The sequence below is a fragment of the Neodiprion pinetum genome, chromosome 3, assembly GCF_021155775.2.
Source record: "Neodiprion pinetum isolate iyNeoPine1 chromosome 3, iyNeoPine1.2, whole genome shotgun sequence".
NCBI classification, from domain to species: domain Eukaryota; kingdom Metazoa; phylum Arthropoda; class Insecta; order Hymenoptera; family Diprionidae; genus Neodiprion; species Neodiprion pinetum.
The window spans coordinates 11,770,165-11,791,432 of NC_060234.1; the positions used below are offsets into that span (position 1 = coordinate 11,770,165).

The 21,268-nt window shown below is 39.1% G+C and overlaps 1 protein-coding gene across 1 annotated transcript; it reads right to left on the bottom strand.

Annotated features, from left to right (window-relative positions):
* Positions 1–11,402: 11,402 nt before the first annotated feature.
* LOC124214978 (L-threonine ammonia-lyase-like) lies at positions 11,403–14,718 on the bottom strand. The gene is made up of 6 exons (XM_046617805.2): positions 14,588–14,718; positions 13,682–13,801; positions 13,218–13,576; positions 12,976–13,138; positions 12,359–12,651; positions 11,403–11,811 (listed from the first exon to the last, which is right to left on the bottom strand). Exons 1-6 carry the CDS (start codon positions 14,696–14,698, stop codon positions 11,445–11,447), a joined length of 1,413 nt encoding a protein of 470 aa, XP_046473761.1. The 5' UTR covers positions 14,699–14,718; the 3' UTR covers positions 11,403–11,444.
* Between the last annotated feature and the right edge of the window lie 6,550 nt (positions 14,719–21,268).

Sequence of the window (21,268 nt, forward strand, 5' to 3'; positions counted from 1 at the left end):
CCCACGCGGCTCGGTCATGTAGCTAACAACAAATAGCGAACAGTGACCGTAGCCTGAGTTGCGCGTAATAAAGTAGAGCCAACTCCGATTGATCGTGAAGATCGAGTCGAACCACGTTTTGAGCCGAGGCACTATTGTCTCGAATTTGAGTGTAACCAAATTCCGTTACACGGGGTCACATCAAATCAGTACGATAAATTATCCTTTCTCGTGTAGGTCGCGAGTCGTCGAAAGGGGAGCGTTCAAATTCGCGAATCAGGGGGTCCGCACTCGAGTGTGGAGAGCTGAGATAGAATAGTTCCCAGCTGAGGGAGCTTAGCCATGATGGCTTTGTATGCGCGCTCGGCAATAAGTATAGTTTAGGCCTATCAGAATATACGTGAATATACATTGTATTAAAAAAAAGTTCCTGTAATGTCTAAATATTTAAAATAAATAAATAAAAAATGTCATTGTCTTATTTTTGTGTTTAAATAATTAATTTAAGTAGTAATTAATTATAATAAGTAATAATAAATAATTATTACACCCAATAATCGTAATAACGGTTCGTGAAATTCCCCAAACGCAGTTTATATACACAATCTCGCCATGCCCTTGCGTACTCGTTCCAGCCGTATGGACAGAGCGCGAGACTTTTGACTCTACGTACGTCGGTTCGAATCTCTCTTGCTGATATTTTTTTTTCTTTTTTTTTTTACTTATTGATTGATTAAATTATTTGCAGCAAAATATTAGTGATGACATATAATTTTCGTTTTAGGAAATCTATCTATATTTTTTTTGCAATGACTGTAATTCTAAAACAAAACATCTATCATTTTTTTCAAGAAAAGGAAAGAAAATGGATTATTAATAAGCCGAAAAAGAAAATGCACATTCAGAAAATTGAATAATGTTCATGTGCATTTTTGTAATTTTAAGTTTGTGAATTATCAATCCATTTATTCGTGATTTAAAAGTTATTTTTATATTTTCTGTAATCACATTCGTGTATTTTAAATGGTTTCTGTTTAGAAATTTTTTTAATGCCTCAATAATCAATAAATATCTGAATGTAATAAATTATTAAATCCTTACTATCACTATTGTCTTTGACAAAGAAATTTTACTATTCTTTGTTTCATCCAGTTTACCTGCAAGTACCCGTAATTACTCGTGATTATATATACATACTCACATTATAATGCGTAAACATATTAATATACACAAACATACATGCATATATATACATATAGACATACATATATAGCTACATTTATATTTACATGTATACATGTAAACATATATTACATATGTACACGAGTATGATATCGACCGCGCTGCTCTCGATCGTTACTTGTTCGCAACTACTAAACAACAATAGATTTGCTGGTTGAAACTGCGGTTACGTGATTCATTGTTTTTTGCTAATTACTTTAACGCTTTTTTCAATTACTGTTTTTGCTGATTATACGACATAATTGGATGAGGAAAAATGACGTATAAATGCGCTGTTTTGGGGTGTCGCTCGGGAAAAAGTGATCCAGGTCATCGTTTCCCCAGAGATGGTATTCTCGCATTGACATGGAGGGATATGATTTATTGTGTATCCTGGGTCTACAATATTTCTTGTAATGATCTTCGTAAGTACCGAATTTGCCATAGACATTTTTCAGATGATATGGTAAAATTGACGGGAACACGAAGGTGCTTGACAAACGGTGCACATCCAGACATCAATGTTGAACTTCGGCGGGCTGTTGCCACAAATCCTCGAAGTGTCATAAACAATTCTGCTTTGTGTGATATTAATGGTAATCCGACGCATAGTGTTGGTGATGTTAATGTTGGTGATGTAAGTGTTGTGCAAAATATGTCGATAGAATCTACAAACAATGACGAGTGTTCGGATGTGGCAATCTGTGATCTGAGCGCAAATGTCATACACGACATGTCAGTAGATTCTATCAACAACAATGATCGTGCTGATGACATTTGTGGTGCTGTTGGTGTTCAAAACATTTCTGTGACTAATAACAATAGTGCAGTGAACATCAACAGCAAAAACCAAGACAATAGAAATGCTCATCAAGCTGAAATAAATAAACTGAAGAAAGCTCTTTCTAAACATAAAAGGCTAATGAAAACCTGAATTGTAGATATAAGAAAAAGTGCCAAGAAGTTGCGCAATTAAAAAAGGCACAAGCAAGTTTCTCAAACCCGTCCTTGACAGAAGTTCAAGAAATTTTCATTCAAATGCAATTTGAGCATACGGGAAAAAATCCACAGGTAAAATTTTGTTGTATAAAATATTTTGTATAAAATTTTTTGAATCGAGAGATAAATATCTCAATAGCTCACTACCAAATTTTCAGATCGATTTACCTCGTCGTTTCTGACTAATTAATTATTGAAATTGTGTTTTTTACACGTAGAGGTACAGAGAGATGATAAAGATAGTATGAAATCTTCTGTACCGCTCGAGTGATGCAAGTAGATTTCATACTAACTTTATCATTTCGCTACATCTCTACATGTAAAAAATGCAATTTCAAGAATTAATTACTCAGAAACAATGACGTGAATCGATCTGAAATTTTGGTAGTGAGCTATTGATGTATTTATCTCTCGGTGAAAAAAATTTCATAATTTTGGTAATATATAAATTTATCATTAATTTCAATCTTTTCATTACTTTAGGCACGACGTTTTTCAACACCGCAAAAGCTGCTATCTCTTATCATTTTTGAACGGTCTCCAACGGCATATGGACTGCTGTCAAAACTTTTTGTCGTCCCTGCTCCTGGAACTCTAAAAAAAGTTTTGGAGAAGATGAATTTTGACACTGGAATAGCTCCGGTCATTTCACGTCATTTGAAGAGTGAAGGGCAACGCTTATCATCATCGTTGGATAAATATGTCACAGTCATTTGGGATAAAGCAGCAACGACGCCTCATTTGGATTACGATTCCTCAAAAGATAAGATTTGGGGATTCGAGGATTTCAAATATAAGCGTACAATTAAGTTTGCTGATCATGTCATTGTGGTCGCTGTACATTCTGCGAATCGTGCTGATTGGTTTGTGCCGGTTTTTCACGGCTTTGGCGAGGGTCAAACTGATCCAGCTGATTTAACAAGAATTGTTAAATTAGTATTTGATAAAGTTATCGATAGTGGATTAGTTCCTGTGGCCACGGTTTGTGATCAAGGCACAAATAATGTAGAAGTCGTGAAAAACTTAATTTTGCAATCAAACACGACGCGGTATAAGCTAGGACTGAATTCAGGTAAGAAATTTATTGCTATTTTTCTCAAAATTTATCTACATTCTTCTAAATTTCGCATTATTTTTTAGCTAATACGATTCTTTGGCGTAATTGTGAAATCGTCCCATTGTTCGACAGCCCACATCTCACCAAGGGTTCTCGGAACAATTAATTGACGAAAAAATTGGAATATATTCACAAAGCTGAATCGAAACGGGATTATTCCGATTTATTCGAATATATAGATCCAAACGTTTCGACTACTCATCATGCGACATGGGATGACCTCGAGAAAGCCTACAGGATCGACAAAAACCGCACAGTTGGTTCAAGGCTGACAAAATTAACCGATGAACATATTTACTGTTCAAAAATAACAAAAATGATAGTCCGTCCTGCTGCCCAAGTTCTCAGTCGAAGTACAGCAAACTTGATGAAAAGTCTTGTTGAATCTCCAGGTAAATTATCATTTGTGATCACCATTAATGGAAGTAGTTTCCGTTTCTTTCTTTTAAAAAGATTATGGTCCAATATAAAGTACTAGAGTTTATTCTCTTCGTGCTATTTAAATGTTTCAATTATTCAAAGAACGAACGCGCGAAAGTCATCCCTACAATCTTTCAAATCTTCCAATCTAATACCTATAACTTGACTTCTTATTTCTTTAGCGCATGCGCTCTCATGGTAAGCATGTTCGCGCATGATACTTTTATTTAAATACCTGAAACACGTTGGCACATAGTTCTGAATGATCGCACTTTCATAGTTTCGTTTAAATCTTTATTAATGTAATTACAATTACAGTTCCGATTTCAGCTACTGAAGGGTCGTTGCAGTTGGACAAAAACTCGTTGTTCACAGCTGAAATTTTGAACTTCTTCAACAACTTGTTCGATTCAATGAATGGTTCGCCTTTGCACGTCAAGGATACTGCACCATATCGTACGAACGTCACCTGCAACAGTCCTCACCATCAACTTTGGGCGAGAATTAAATACTTCCTGAGTCAGTTGCGATTCCTCGACCCAAAAAACAGTCAGCGTAAAGCTACATTCCCAACTCTGGAGAACTGGAAACTGAATGTGGAGGGGTTTGAGAAGCTATGGTCCATTTTGTCTTCGTATGGATTTGAAGAATTCTCTCCAAGAGATTTTAACCAGGACGACCTTGAAAGTATGTTCGGACGGTTAAGGCAACGGAGCTGTAATAGGAAACCTTCTTGTAGGTTGATCACCTCGCACTTAAGAAGTTTCTTAATCGACAAAATCGGAAGATTCAAAGTACGTCACGGAAATACCAAAAACCGTTCTTTACATGATGATTCCGAGAATGTCGATTTTTCTGACATAATTTCTACATTCAAAAACTTTTTAGTTGACCTTGATTGTGTTGATGATGATGGTCGTGAAATTGATTCTGAGAATGGAGATGATTCTATTGTTTCATCACCTATAGAATCCAGTATTCATTCTGAAACTGAATCGACAATAATCAGACCAAAAATCATTCAGCACTTATCTCAAAATAACAAGATTAGCCAGCAAATGATAAAAGTGGTTGAATGTATAAATTGTAAAACTTCTTTCGTGCGAAATCAAGAAGTTAACCGTACGTCAGACTCAGTATTTGACCAGATGTACTTTCAAGTGTTGACAGCCATCAATAATGTTATGGTATCTATGTGCTACAAGACGGAAATAAGCAAGAGATTGAAATTGAGGGTTGATGAACTGATGAAGAGTAAGGTTATTAACGAACAATGGTCTTCTTGTTCAGAACATCAGCCCCAATTAAATGACTTGATTATTGACGTCATAGTACGGAGATTCCTGGCAGATTGGTGTGCTGCAGTCAATGATCTCTTGGAGGGCAAAATGGACCATTTGAAAAACGAAAATTTCGTTTTCAACCGGGCTTGGATGAAATTTCAAAAAACAAAATCCGGGGCAAAACGATCCACGTAGTTTTTATGCTTGATTTCTGGACTAATTTTGTATATATTGGTAAATATGTATGTAAATAATGTATATATGTATTACGCCCCGACGTACCGCCTTGGCGTACCTTTTTCAAAATTCCATTTCATTTCATTTCTTTAATTTCTTCAATGCACAGATATCATTTCATCAAAATCTCATATTCTAATAACGGCGAGTTCCACCCCTCCTGGCAAAAGTCACGTAGAGACCAACGATGATCCCTAGTATAAGGTTCAACTTTCTTCTATTTAACTGGTACCAAGAACTGAGATAGGAGACTGCTGAATTAGCATCAGTAGTGCTCAGCCTGGAAATATCCCTCTTTTTAAGTTAAAACTATAATCAATAACTAGGGTAAACCACTACCTTTAGAACCACCAAATTAAAATAGATTACTTATTGGAATGTATGAATGAATGTGTGAACATTGCATGTAAATATCTTTTGTTCATATCTTCAATGTGTCACCGACGAGATTGAGAATCGTCGGAACACCATCGAAGAGCGAGAAGTAACGCTGACCATGTGGATTTGGGCACCAGGAGGTCGCCCTCGCACCTCATTGGCTAATTACCGTTGTAACTAATTACAACTACAGCTCCTTGGACTCTCGGGCCCAAGAAGCCGCGTCTTTCGTCTGTCAAGTCGCAAAGTGCGTGGACGTCTACCCGGATTAGCCCTCTCGAGCAAGAGTAGCGTTTGGAAAATCTTAGTTGTGACCGACCTAAAGTCTCGCGCTAATTCGTCAAAACCGAGCATTCAGTTATTCTGTTAGCTGCAAGAGACTCACTATGTTCTACGTTTCCACCTTTTCTGTGCTTTACTAAATCTCATCATTTCGCGAATAGATATTTTTATGCCATTCCATTTTCCATAATCAAATTGAGTTCGGCCCTGATTCAACCGAATCAGGTAATTTTAAGTGATAATAATAATAATTACACTATCGTTTTTAATAAATAAATCGTTGCAATCATTTTTAACATACATCAAAATCAGAAAATAGACACTTTCAAGCTTTCGATAATAAGATATTCCAAATCTACAAAGACTGAGTGACCGACGTTCAACATCCTTCGATTGATCAACTCTTCCAAACTTGAGGTGAGGCCCTGGTCCAGAATTCTACCCACGCAGACCGACACGATCCGACGGCTCTCAATCTCGTCGACCGATTCACCTAAAGCTAAGTCAATCCGAGTGTTAATCTTCGAAATTGAACGAATTTTTGTTTCACCTTTTTAATCAAAATTTACTTCAGTAATAGCAAGTCTAGAATTGGTGGCTAGCTTCACTACTCTCAATTAAATCGTACTCATTGTTTCCAAGAATTAACCAATAAGACTTAACAATAGTATATATAATTGATTTAAGATAATCTAAAAAGAGAGATACTATATCGAATAATCACGACCAGCTAGTTAACCACCGTTCAGAGTAGATGTTCCTGGTACCAAATAATAATATCCTTTAGAATAGTATAACACACGATTTGTATAAACTTGAACACTTTATAAATTGTTACTTTCGGCTCATATATCATTATCACCATTGATTGTTACCAGACATTTCAATCACCAAATCGAAACAGAATATATTTCATCTTTTACCAGTTAAATCATATTAAACATTTATTTTGAACCACCTTTTTCCCATTTTTATTATTATAAAATTGCCTCAACAATTTAAACAAACCTCACAGACCTGTACAGGACTATAGCAACACGATCCTACAAATTACCGGCTTATCGAAAGGTAGGTCTTTTCTTAGTTTTAATAATTATTCATTGTCGTTACGTGGGAGCTTGATTATTCAATTAATCATCAACTACCACCGCTCAGTACACCCTCACCCCCACGTAACATGTGTATATAAACGTGTAATATTTGTGAATATGTATGTAATATTGTTGAATATGTATGTAAATAATGTATATATACACAAACAGAAGCTACAAATCAAATCATACAGTACTCAATATTCATTACTGCGTTAACGATGTGAGATGTTTTTAAGTAATGTATACGCAGTAAAACCAGCATAAATAAAAATCGAAACAAATATGCTAAATTTTAATCATGTTTAATTTAAAATCTCGCATCAACATTTTTAGAGAATCACGTGCAAGTTATCTTTCATTTCATTGTTTTTCATCTATAAATATTATTAGTTCAAAATTTCATGCTTATCCTTAAAGATGAAATAGTCTCCACCAATAATATATTATTAGTTTCACATTCTATACCCATTCTTAATAATGAAAGAAAATCTGTCATTTGTTAATGTTGCTTCAAACCGAAATAAAAAATGTAGTTCTCTAAATCTAATTTCAATGACCAATATAATTAATCCTTTATTATTTATATTTTTTTGATAAGGAGATACATCTCCATTTTCCATTTCTGTTTTGCACGTATAGACGCAAAGTTCCTGAAAATACATTTTTTTACATTATTATTGAACTATTCATTCATCTCATAATTAATACATACCTCTGATTTCAATTCGTACGGCGGATTATGTACTTTCGTCTGTGGTATTACTTTCCCACGGACGATTCGTTCTCCACTAGCTTCATCATGAATTTCAACGACCTCCTGAACATGATGGCTTTGGAATAGTTTATACCCTAGAAATGTTTAATTAATTGATCATCGTATTGTTAGTACTACGATAATCCTAAAAACAAATACGTAGTAAAAATTAAAATGAATTTGAAAGAATATCTCATATGTTTCGTGCATTTACTTACCTTTCGACAAATTTTCCGCAAAAGAATTCTGCATGGATATTCTGAAATCTACATTTGATGAGAGTGTGGCTCATAATGTCACTTTTAATTTTGTATTGCACTAAATAAAACAATAATTTGAAACGTGCCGTGATTGTACACTTGTACGCTTTGTATCCCACCGCACGCAATACATTTATCACCGAAGATTTTGAAATTCCTATCTCTTGAGCGATACGGCTTGCAGGTTTCATCGGATCTTCTTCGGCACACAAACGTATCGCTAATTTTGTCTCATAACTTGTATTTCTGTTCGGCTGCGATACCTTTACTGTTCTTCCATCGACACTTCCTTTTTGTTCGAACCGTATTACAATTTTACGTATCGTATTATGCGATGGAATCGGGCGATTTGGGTACGATGCCGCGAAATGGAACGAAATGAGTCGATAACTCGCTGCCTCGTAACGTTGTCTCAAAATCGCCACTTTTTCTTCAACACTGAATTTACAATTCGGAATTTTTGACAGTACTAAATTGGAAAGCAGATTCAATTATTGCATACCGAAGTAAACAACGCTTCAATCGCGAATAGACGCCGTAATAATGCAAAACCATCTGTTGATTTGTGGTTGCTGTATGGTAACGACGAACAAATGAATATAGCGTTCAATCTGGACGAGTTATTGACATGTAATCGTTGCATCTTTCCGCAAATCAATCGCGAACAATACTAAATAAAAATTTTACTTTATGAAGAACAGGGTTGTACATTTTTTTATTGAAAAAGTAAATGATAAATTTATTGCGTGCGGCGGGATACAAAGCGTACAAGCTGCAGAAACACCAAGAGCTTCTGCCTGGCGATGCAGGACGACGCCTCATATTTTGCGAACAGACGATGAACATTTATGATCAAAATACGGGGCTCAGAGTGTGCTTCAGTGACGAGAGCACGGTGTTTTTAGTGGGAATGCCGAATAGGCAGAATACAAGAGCGTGGTCCCAACATAATCCCTATGTTTTCCTTGGAAATCGAACACAGTACCCTGTCAAGGTCAACATTTGGGTGGATGTTGTCGACGGTCACATTATCGGGCCGTTTTTCATCGACGGAAATCTTAATGGGGAAAGATATTTGCAGCTACTCAGGGAGCAGATTACACCTGCAATCAGAGCGATTGACGGGAACGTAAGTACAATTTATTCAAGTTATACCTAGGTAGATTATAAATAATACTATTAATGATGATGATGATAACAGTAATGAAGTTAATGATAATAATGTAAGATCGTGGTCCCCCATGTTGACTGAGAAGTTTATGAAAATCACGATGGCCAAAGTAATTATAAAATGGGCTCAATATGATTTTGCAAGGCAATTGTAGACTGCGATCTTAATTCTTTCAATTATAAATTACAATTGTAATTCGTAAATCAAATCCTATCGATTAGGCCCAACACTGGTTGCAGAGCAGTTGACAGGAAATCGAGAGGACCTGGGATCAAATCTCAGTGCAGTTACCCGAAGCTTCGGTTTTCCAAGATTCTGACAGTAATATTAACAGTAAAATCATCATCATGATTTAATTCATCGTCGATTGAATTATTTCAACAATTACTCATTACAATTAAAAAATAAGAATTTAAAATGATAATACGAACATCGTTCATAATAATATGAATATTATTCTTTGACTGTATTTTTCAGGGTCCAAGAGTATGGTTCCAATAGGATGGGGCGCCACCACATTTTACGAAACGAGTAAGGGAATACCTCGACCAAGAATTCCCTGATCGCTGGATCGGCAGGGGAAGTCCTACCATACAGTGGCCCGCGCGGTCCCATGACCTCTCACCACTGGATTACGGCCTACGGCCTTATTTAAGTCCTAGCTCAACCTAGAAAATAGTCGCTGCTTTTGCTCCTTGGGTCGACAGTGAGAGTTTGATGAACGCGGTGATTCGATCGATGTTCATTATTGTGAACAACCGAATTAAATTACATATTCATAAGATATTGCTAAAAAAAGTATCACTATTCGATTTGTGATTTCAAATTATTTGCACACCCTCAGCTTTTTTCTTCACACTTTTGATGTCCTGATTTATTCTTGGTCGCTCAGTTTTTAGTCTACCATAACATGTTACAAAAGAAAAGAAAAAAAAAACGATTCAGAGGGACTGACCTGGGATCCTTGTTAATGTAGGAAGTAAAAAATTCAGAGCTTGACTGCCAGTTGTTCCGCCAAGCTGCGTTTCGGTATAACGACGAATTAAGCTGGCGAGATACGCGACGAGTTTGTCGGCAGCGGTATCGGGGCACAATCGAGCAAGCACTAATCCCAGCTTGTCACGGGCATCAGGATTTAATACATCCAATTATGATACAAAGTTCGTTCGACGTTAAATGTAGCGTGTCAGAGGATGTGCGGGTTGTTCCAAGTCGGAGCGACGAGCGCTGGCTGCGCAGCACCCAGAAGGCTTGACGTGACCGAAATCACCAAGGTTCTGGTTTCCCCGCTCCGCAGGTTGCCCCTCAGGAAATGTAACTGGTAGCTGAAACTCGTTTAATTCAATGTCCCGACCAAAAGTCGCCATGACATTTATTACGACTCAGCCAATTCTCCCCCGCCTTACTCGGGGACCCCGATCATCGTCTTCGACTTATTAAACGATCCAAGGTTGGATGGTAGCCAGCATTAATTTTCTTGCTTACCATCCACAATATCCTCTTTAAAAATCTCCCCTGAAAAAATCCCCCATTGAAAAAATTCTCACTGCAGAAATTTATATTTTCCTCGTCAATTTAATTTAATCTGTTTTTTTATTTTTTTATTTTTTTTTTTCTTGGTTTTTTTTGTCATAGGTGATTTTATCCTGCGGGGATTTTTATCGGAGAGATTTTCTCTAGCCACCATTCTCTTGGATCTAGGATTAAACTCAGACCCCCTGCCGAGGTTTTTTACCACAGAAAGAAACCCCCTTTTCACATTCTCAGGGAGTATAGGCTATCAATTTTTAAGTATAAAACCGCAATACTAATCAAACATTCTTTATTAACAAAACTTTTACCCAGATACCCCATGTATAATACCCAGAATTATTGATTAACAATTTTATCTTTCGTTACAGCTATGCGAACTATAGGTAGGTGTATAATATATACAGAAACGTTTGGCCCATAACCACAAGATCAGAAATAGGAATAAATAAAAGTTACACATTACAATGTACACAACTGAACGAGTTGCCTTCTTTTATCCACGATCAGTTAAAGTAAGCGTTGAAAATATCATCTAGAGTCAACGTCGAGAGAAATAATTCAGTAGCAACGCTAAGTCATTTTTCGATAATACACGTCCTCAATGTCGTTTCAGTCTAAGGCGATTCAAAAACTATCAATGGTTAATCTTGATTTCGTTTTGAACGCGGATTAAACGCATTTAATCTAATACGGTAGCGTCATAACTGGTTTACAATCTAGCATCCTGTGAAGGATTGATCGTCACCGTTTGAAAATTCGGAACTGTTGCCAAAAACAACCCTCCTGTAGTTCTTGTAGAGCATTTCCTGTAGCTGTCGGGCGTGATGGGCGTCCCTGGTCTCGCATACGACCTTGACCTCGACGCTGAATATGTCCGACATGATCCAGGCCCGCTCGTGCATGATGTCTTTTATGGACACCCCGATGTCGGCGACCATCTTGCAGAGCTCGGAGATCCCTCCTGGACGGTCGGACACCGTCACTGTGAACTTGAGGAGGCGACCCTCGGCGACAAGTCCGCGCTCCAGGCACCTACCCAGGATCGTCGTATCTATGTTGCCACCGCAGAGGGGGAGGACCACTCTAAAACAGATTTTGAACGATGTAGGTGAGGCGGCAACGCCCTCGAAGAGGTGCGGGCTAAGGGATGGCCCGTTTAATGGTTAATTAACTTTCACGATTATACTTCGTTTCGGGTCGTTACGTAACGACGCCCGGAAACGACGACGGAATGACGCGCGAACTCTGGATGGAACGACTGACGAAGAACCACCACCCCCATGCTTCGTTGTTTCTCAAGGATCGCTACTCCTTGCCGTGTACCTACCATCTTCCTGCGGGATCGCGTATCAGAAAACGGGTAAACCGGAGTCCCAGGAAAAAAGGTCTTACAGGTACTGTCAGGAACATTATGCATTCGAACTACAAGAAATCACATTCCAAGAGCTCGTAAAATTGTACAAAATTGTTTTATGAGTTACGAAACTACTAAGTTGGTGTGGCATTTGAAACGATGGCGATCGGAACATCGTTCAGCTCTTCGTTGGAGGAACTGAGCCGTTTCTTTCCTAATGAGCTGCTTGAGAGATGTTGGAATCTTTGGTTGCGAACTCAAATGGTGTCACCTCACCTTTTTCCTTTTAGTTCGTCGAGCTGTCCTGCGAGAATGGCGGCCAATCCCATAGCTCCGGCACCCTCGACTATGCACTTCTCATTTTCGACCAACTTCAAGATCGCTATGGCGATCCACTCCTCCTTGACGACGACTAGCTTGTCAATCAGCGGATCGGCAGTAACGAAGGCGTTGTAGCCAACCATAGGAACGGCCAGACCATCGGCTAGAGTCGATTCGATTGGTGTGTAAGTTGGACGACCGGCTGCCCGGGCTGCCGTGAAACTTGCGCACCTGTGGGACTCGACGCCCTGGGAAAAATCGGTGAAAAGTGAAAAAACGGTTCTGAGAGGCCTTTTGGAGAAAAAGAATAATACAGTTTCGTTACTTTTTAACTTTTTTTCTCTTTTTAACGTGTCACTCGAAAAATTTGCCGTAAAACCCAGAGAAATTAGGAAAATATTTAGAAGTCACAATATTTTCCTACTTCCACCAGTTTCTTTTAGTATTTATCACATATATTTCGAGTGGCTCATTATAAAAAAAAAAAAAAAATTGTCAAATAAGGAACTGCTCTGTTATACAGTATTTTAGGATACGTTGGAATTCATGCTTCTGATTCTTCCGATTCTTACTATAACTTTCACATGCGGATGCAGGGTTTTTATCGCCAGTGCAACACCGGCGATGAGACCTCCTCCTCCGACAGGAACGACAACGGCATCGATATCTGGAACCTGCTCCACGACCTCCAATCCCAATGTTCCTTGACCGGCCATGATGTGCGGATGATCGTAGCTGGAGGAGGGAAAGACCGCATATCACACTTGTGACAGTGGACATAGACGCCAAACTGAGTCGGGAATATTGTTCCTACCCGTTGACGTAGACGAGGCCCTTTTCCTTGCCGATCTGCATGGCGTTCTGCTTGGCCTCACCCATGTCCGAACCCTGGACGACGACCGTTGCGCCGTGCTGTTTGCACGCTGCGATTTTCATGATCGGCGCCACAGCCGGCATCACGACTGTCACCGGTATTCCAAGTTTTGCCCCATGGTAGCAAAGTGCCAAGGCATGGTTGCCCAGGGAGGCCGATATCACTCCGTTGCGTTTCTGCTCGTCGGAGAGCATCAGCAAAGCGTAGCGAGCGCCTCGCTCCTTGAAGCTTCCCGTGATTTGCAGGAAGTCCTTCTTCAGGTACAGCTCCATGCCCATGGAGTCCGACAGCCGGGATCTCTGTTCGACGGAGGTTTCGGGTGAGTGTCATGAAAAATGATGTTTGTGCAATTGGAAGCGAATCGAAGACTTCCGATTGCTCGATATACAGTGATATTTACATACCGCACATGGTGTGTTGATTATCCCCGACTTGATTTTGAACGCGGCTGAGGTCACGTCTTCGCAGGTGATTTTTTGCGGATTTCCCTCGACGCAGTAAGGGTCAAAGACTGACTCATCTCCCTGTAAAATCAAATCGTTGTACGTATATGCGGGCGTAAAACCATTGAGCTACTGCGATAAGGCCAAGCAATATTCAGGTAGTAATTCTTCGGTTCCTTGATTTTACATAAATACTCCTGCTGTGCCATATCTCCCTATTATGATAGAATATGGAACGTCGATAGTCTTTTGTCACCGCACATATTGACTCAATGACTCAACGCTCATTACTGATAACGCGCGTATATTGGGTCAAAGGTTCATGCTGAGTCAAAAAACCGTTAATCGGTACTTACACCCGTCTCTCTTTGCTTAAAGTCTACGATTCACGTTGTTGGTCTTCAAGATCAACTCTGTGATAAATGTTGCTATGATAAATTCGCAGAATCGGTTAATGTTGTCAACCTTGGAATATGGATGTGAATCACAAAAAGTATCGAATGCCTGAACGTTAGTCATTGAAACTGTGACAGGACTGTCGTTATTATTCAATGTGATTTCATTTTTTTTTTGTTTACAATACTTTGTGAAATATGAATCTCAGTGTTATACTTTTCAACTGTGTTACACTTTCGTGAAACCGATAAATCGAAAACCCATTATTGGTAATGTTAATTCGCGTTCGAAGATGTGACAACCGATCAAAGTGCATTGTTCAAAACGAGTGCGTGATGGATGAAATTATTTACTTCAATTTCTCACAAGGTACGGAACTTGAACATAAAATTCAATCCTAAATTATCCCGTGTAACACCCCCGCCCTACAGTAGAGTTTGATGAAGATTATAAGGGAATTAGATAACTTACCGTAGAAATCGAGGAGACGGAGATGTTGCTAGTGCTCGAGTAACTCTTGTTAACTCCATTTGAAGCAAACAAGTTAAGAGGCTGACTTGGAAGCTTATTCAAATCCCTCATCTCGCACCTTGTTTTCAATCTTCGTAGGTGAACTTCAATTACGTTATTGAACAACTAATAACCTGAACTTCAAACGAGATACTGCGCGGGATACGTGTTTTATGGAAAATTGCCTCCGACGAATGTAATCGCGAACCTTGTGACCTTAAGCTCGAGTCTCCTCTTGTCGAGAAACTTTACTACTGCTGCACTTACGGATGGGGGTGGGTTACTTGCTCCACTCGGCAACAGCACGTGCTGTGTCACGTGGCGGTCACTAATCGTCGTCGGCTGTTTCTCGGACGGAACATTTTCATTATATATTGTAACGTGGCAGTTCGGTTAGGCCTGCCCGTCGCAAGAGACTCCCTGAACCCTGGGCGAGATCCCGGAATCAGGGTTTAGAAAATCGAGTCGCGAAATAATCCTAGAGAGCGCCAGAACTGGAGTCACGCACCCGAGCTTCGACAGGGACGAAATAGCGCATTGCGACTAAGATATTTCAGGCTTTTGTTTTTCTTATTTTTTTTGAGTGCACCGGCTACCCTCCAGCGACCAACTCCGACGCTGAACATCTTTCGAGGCAAGGCGAAACCACGGAGATGTCGCGGGAAGGACACCGAGGCTGCGGAGGGGAAGGCAACGCAGATCCCTGCAGCGCGGGAATCCAAGGCGGACGCGATTCCCGCTGGGGGCCGGCGCGCCGCAGCCTCCCCGCTCACCCCGCCTACGCCCAACCAAGGCAACCGCGAGATACCAGCTAGCGACGAGGGAGCACCACCCCGCCCAACCCCAGGACTATGTAGAGCTGCGCGGGAGACGACATCGCGATCTAGCCTTAAGTTCTGCGCCGCGTAGAGACGACAGGTGCGCGGCAAGTTGCGCAATCCCCAAAATCGATGACCGATCGATTGTTGCGCATTCTTAGGGTGATGACGTCACGAAAAATTAGCGCGACGAGATCGGCGTTGCGACCATCCGAGATCACTCTAGTTCTGGCGATTGAGCAAGGTGGTTGAGTAGTTTCGAGGTCGAGTTGAAGTCGTTTTGCGCCGGTGAAGGAAATTGTTTCGTTGCGAGGACGATGGCTGGGAACCGTCACGAGGGTGTTGGTGAATTCGTTCACTGGATGTGGAGCGGTAAGCGCTGTTAACCTTCTTGCGAGAGAATCTCGAGAGATCATTAGTAAAGGCTTGCCGAGGACGAATAGCCAGTGAGGATTGGCGTTAACAACTGTACTCGAGATTCTCTAGCCGATACATTTGCTTGGTGACCGTAGCCTGAGTTGCGCGTAAGAGAGTAGCGTTAATTTCGGGGGATACAGGAAATCGAGTCGAGTCACGGGTTGAGCCGAGACATTATTGCCTCGAGTTTGAGTGTAACCGAAATCCGTTACACGGGGTCATTTTACTTCGTCCGATACACCCTCCGTTCTCGTGTAGGTCGCGAGCAGTCTCAAGAGGAGCATTCGAATTCGCGACTGCGTCCCGCCATCGCAGAGAAAGTGAAGCTCGGGTGCGCGTTAATAAAAATACGCGTTCCTAGAGGAGGGTCGTGGGTGCCGCGACGAGCCTCGCCTCAGTTTAGTTTTTTTCTTTTGGCATAACCAGTTAGTATTAAGTTGGCGATTAGCGCCGTTTTGTAGAAAATGATCGCGAGCAGCGCGTCGCGTCCGATTTTGCTTTTGGTTTCTTTTAGTGTGTGAATTAGCGGTCACGAGTAGTATAGTGACTAGCGCACGTAGGCCGTAGAGGTCTTCGGGATCCCTTCATATTTTTGTTTTCTCCTTTTTTCCCTTCTTGATTGATTATTTTGTTTGCTCGTTCTTCTTTTTTTTTTGTAAGCTAAGCGCTTGCGTTTGGGATCGCGAGGACAAGCGTCCGCAGTATTGTTATTATTTTTAATTTTTTTTTTGTATTATCACTATTTTGAAATATACTGTTTAACTTTCTTGCTGCTTTGTGAAATAACTTGTCAACGTACGTGTGGCGTATCTCTCTCTACCCAAAGATTACCCCTCCCCTCTCCGCGGTACTGAGCTACCGAGCATATGGTCGCGGTATATCGTATTACCGATTTCGAGGCGTGTTGACCACGCCAGGCGCCCAACAAATTTCGCAGTCTTATTGCAGGTGCTCTATTAACTTGGAACCCGCCGATGACCAAATGAGATCAAAATTTGCTCAACATATTGTGCTCGTTTTGTGCTGTTTTGTACCGCAAAAAAAAAGTTTTGTACTATTAGTATTCTCAAAATATGCAAGAAATTAGGAGCGGGTTCCAACTTAATGTTGAGTTAGAACCCGCAAGGTTGGAAGACACTCAACATTATGTACTTGTTTTGTGCTATTTTGTGCCACCCAAATAACGTTTTGTACCCTCGTCATTACCGAGATATATGCCTCCGACGAGGTATGCAAACGGCCCAACGAGTTCGGGTGGTACGGAACTTGAAGCATTCGTTTTGTGCTATTTTGTGCCACCCAAATGACGTTTTGTACCCTCGTCATTAACGAGATATATGCCTCCGACGAGGTATGCAAACGGCCCAACGAGTTCGGGTGGTACGTAACTTGAGGCATTTGTTTTGTGCTACTTTGTGCCTCCCAAATAACGTTTTGTACCCTCGTCATTACCGAGATATATGCCTCCGACGAGGTATGCAAACGGCCCAACGAGTTCGGGTGGTACGGAACTTGAGGCATTCGTTTTGTTCTACTTTGTGCCACCCAAATAACGCTTTGTATCCTCGTCATTAGCGAGACATATGATGTAATTACTTCACGCCAATGCATAAACGGAGCCCGCAGACCTGTACGAATTGTTTCATTTTTCTTCGGGTATGTGTCGCAAAGATCAAGCTTTGTGCTAAAAAAGGCGGAAAAAGACGAAAAGAGGCGAGATGTCAACCCCCAGAATCGAACTGTCACAACTCAGAAAGACCTCGTTTCTTCAAAACTGCCATAAATATATCCACCATCAAATGAAACCGACCAATGAATACCGCAGATTGATCATGACAATGTCTGTTGATGGTAACAGTATAATGATGAATGTTGCCAACCATATTTTGTTCACTCGATAAATCTGAGTTTAGGCCTCTACACCGATGGCAAGGTAATGGTTATCGTAGAGGTTTTTTTTTGTTTTTACTTAATTTTTTTTTGTTTTTTTTCGTTTTTTTTGCAATTTAAAATTTTTTTTAATTTTTTTTATGTATTTTTTCAATTTGTTTTTCATCATTTTTTTATTATTATTTTCTCTGATCATTTTTTATTATTGTTTTTTTTCTAATCTGTTTTTCAATCTTTTTTCTTATTTATTTTAATTATAATTTTTTTTTTTCAGTTCCGAATTTTCCCATAATTATATTCATTTTTTTTTTACGGTATCGTAATTTTTTTAAGATATTTTTTTTTCTTGCAACAAAAATGTACTTTCAGTTTGTGTCCTTTAGAAAATATATTTTTAGTATTCTATATGTAATATAATGTGGAAGATGATACGTACTTTACCTGATCAATTCAGTCGGTACATGTATATGTATGTATAATGTTGAATACGAGGTCGAATACTGATAATATTACTATAGTTGAAATAATAATAATATTAAAATACAGTGAATCTGTTACCTTTTATGGTGTTGAGTTTTTTGCAGTTCGATTTCTCTCGAACTCTTACATCTATTACTTTATGCTCACCATCGGGTCTGTGTGCATTTTTCATGTTATTGTTTGTACGTTGTCGCATTTATTTCGGTACGTTGTATTGTGCATAACATATTTATTGACTCATAACTCATATATATCGTAGACGTTTTTTTTCATTTTAATTTTATTTTATTACTTTTTTGCAGTTTCTTCAATATTTGAGAAAATTATTATAAATAAATATGCATATAAGAATAAAAATTATAACCGATCACAAAAATACAAATTCCAATTCCGACATGAAAAAACTAAAAAAGTGCGAAAAAAATAGTAAATATAGAGATCCCATTATCGTGTGGTGCTCAAAAATCATGTTTCAAGTCGTAGAATTGGTGTGAATTTTTTCAGATTTTTGAAAATGGCATTTTCGAAATAGGTTTTTCGATTTTTTTTCAATTTCACTGGTGGTTGGAAAAATCTGAAAATAATTCTAAGACCGTTTTTGGTCGGTAACAACGTCATACTAAAAAATGATCAAAATCGAAGGGGTGAGGTACATGGAGTGCAAAGTTGACGTGGAATGTCCCACATATAAGTTACTGAAATTGAATAAAATGTATGTTTGAATTAAATATTCTTGTTAAATGACCGTTTTATTCATCGAAATGTTGTTTAAATCAATGATTTATGTCTATTGTCGTTCGGAAATTGGCAAATTCTCAATTGTTAGTAATATGCATTATTTATATGTCATAATCCCTCCCTTATTTGGGTAGTTCAATAATCATTTAATTCGAAAAAGTATGTTTTTAATCATTTCCTGTAGATATTTTTAGGATAGATAGTATTTCTTGGCGCTTTGAATATTTCGAAGTCGAAGGTGTTTATATTATTTTGTAGATAAAGGCTGCTGGGCTAGGCGTTCGACCGTAGGGGTATGCCTTTTTCTCCGTGCAGTTTTCTAACACATGGCCTCCAGAACATTCCTGTAACCACTCGAAAAGCAATAAAATTTTTGAAACTGTAGCAGTTTTTTCAGAGAAAAGAACTCTATTATTCTCCAAAGAATATTATTCGTATCTTCAAACCTTATTATTAGGGCTAGCGTATATTCGAAGCGATATAATTATTCAAGCTTATACTTCAAAAAATTGTTGTAGGTAACCATATCAAATATATGAAAGCAATTACTACTGTATTTACTTCGAACATTCGCTTAAAAATGCGACGTAACACGTACATACATTGTAACAGCTGATCCTCTCTCTCTCTCTCTCTCTCTCGACTTTATCGCCTTTGCTGACCACGCGTGGCGCTACGGTTGTACTCGAGTATTATTAGTTCGTATCTAGCTGCTTGGCGGAGGCGCCCCACTGCGCATACGTGTGAGTCAGTTCGTCCGCACGTTTCTCTTCGTAAGGTGTCGTAGCCCGAGCAGTAGAGGTATTCGGCGAATGATATTTGCTGTCACGAGTATCTCTGTGTCCAATACGCAGCGATCTTTTTGTGCAATGCTTTCGGGTTTGATAGCCCACAGGGTTCTCAGAAAAAACAGATTACAGTTTCACGAGACGGATCTACGCGTATATGTATATGTATAACTATATAATCATATACATATATAAGTGAAAACAATACAAATATTTATTCTTATTAAACTCACAAAAGTTTTGATTGCTATACTAGCTTTATTCTTATTATACTTACAAAAGTTTTGGTTTCTGTAGTATGCGCTGGCGTATTTTCACTATCAGTAATTATAATACATTGAAATATATATTGAATACAAAGTTTGTTTTTATACGAGGCGTATTTTTTATTTCGGTTATATACATGTATCATCTTTTCTTCCTTACGTTCTACCTTATGCTTTCTAGAATGAAATCGGATTTTTAAACTTTTCTCCCTTTCATTTCGAACCAAAATCTATATGCGCACGGCTCTTTATTGAAATCACCCTCGATTATCTTCTTCACTTCCATTTCCAGACTCATAACCGGATTTCGTTCTTTTTGCAGCTCATCTATCCAGATTTTCCTTCCCTGCCTCGTCACTCCCTCAGCTGATGACAATTCCATACATGGTACAGGTTTCCTTCACTTTCTGCATATACCGTACATATTTACCACCTTCCCTACCTTCATTGTTACGATATACCATCCTTTACCTACATTGCCATATCTAAGTCCCGCGTATTGTTCTGTGGTATATTCGTATTCGGATAAACAAAACGAAACCTTTTTCGTACGATCAAGTCTGCAGAAATTCCATAGATTTCTAGGCATATTCGCACTAAGTATTGTGAACTACCTTATATCTATGGTGAAACTATGCCGAGGCCGCGCACATTTCCCGATGACGAGTTTCGTTCTTTACTCGCTAACGAAATCGATGCGGTATATTTAGGCAACGGTAGTGTAGCAGGAAAGAGTTCTGAAGTATGGAAGCGATTGAGCGAAGGAATGAAAACAAAAAACGTTTCTCCTGTTTACTGCTATACCATCGTGAAGGAGAACCGATACGGCTTGCGAGAATATTTTAAGCTCAATAAGTTGCCTACAACGGTGATAGAAGAAGAAGAAGAAGAAGATGTATCGTTGAATAATACAGCGAATACTACTGATGCGAGCACGAATATGCCTAACACTACCATAAGTACTTCAAGAGATACTAGCTCATCGTCAGATGCACCTTACAGTGAAAGTTTAAAGGAGCAACACGACCCGCAAACAACATCTAAAGATTACCAAGAAAGAAAATTCACCATCAAATTTTCGTCAAAGGCGTGGAAAGGTATTGCTCCCGAAGTAGTCACTTATAGAGACATCCGCAGGAATGGTTTCCGAAAATACAGTGTCTTAAAACGTCGGAAGTGGACGCATATTGTAACCAACCGACTTTGGAAACAATTGAAATTGCCGTGCAAGATTAGCTTCAAAGG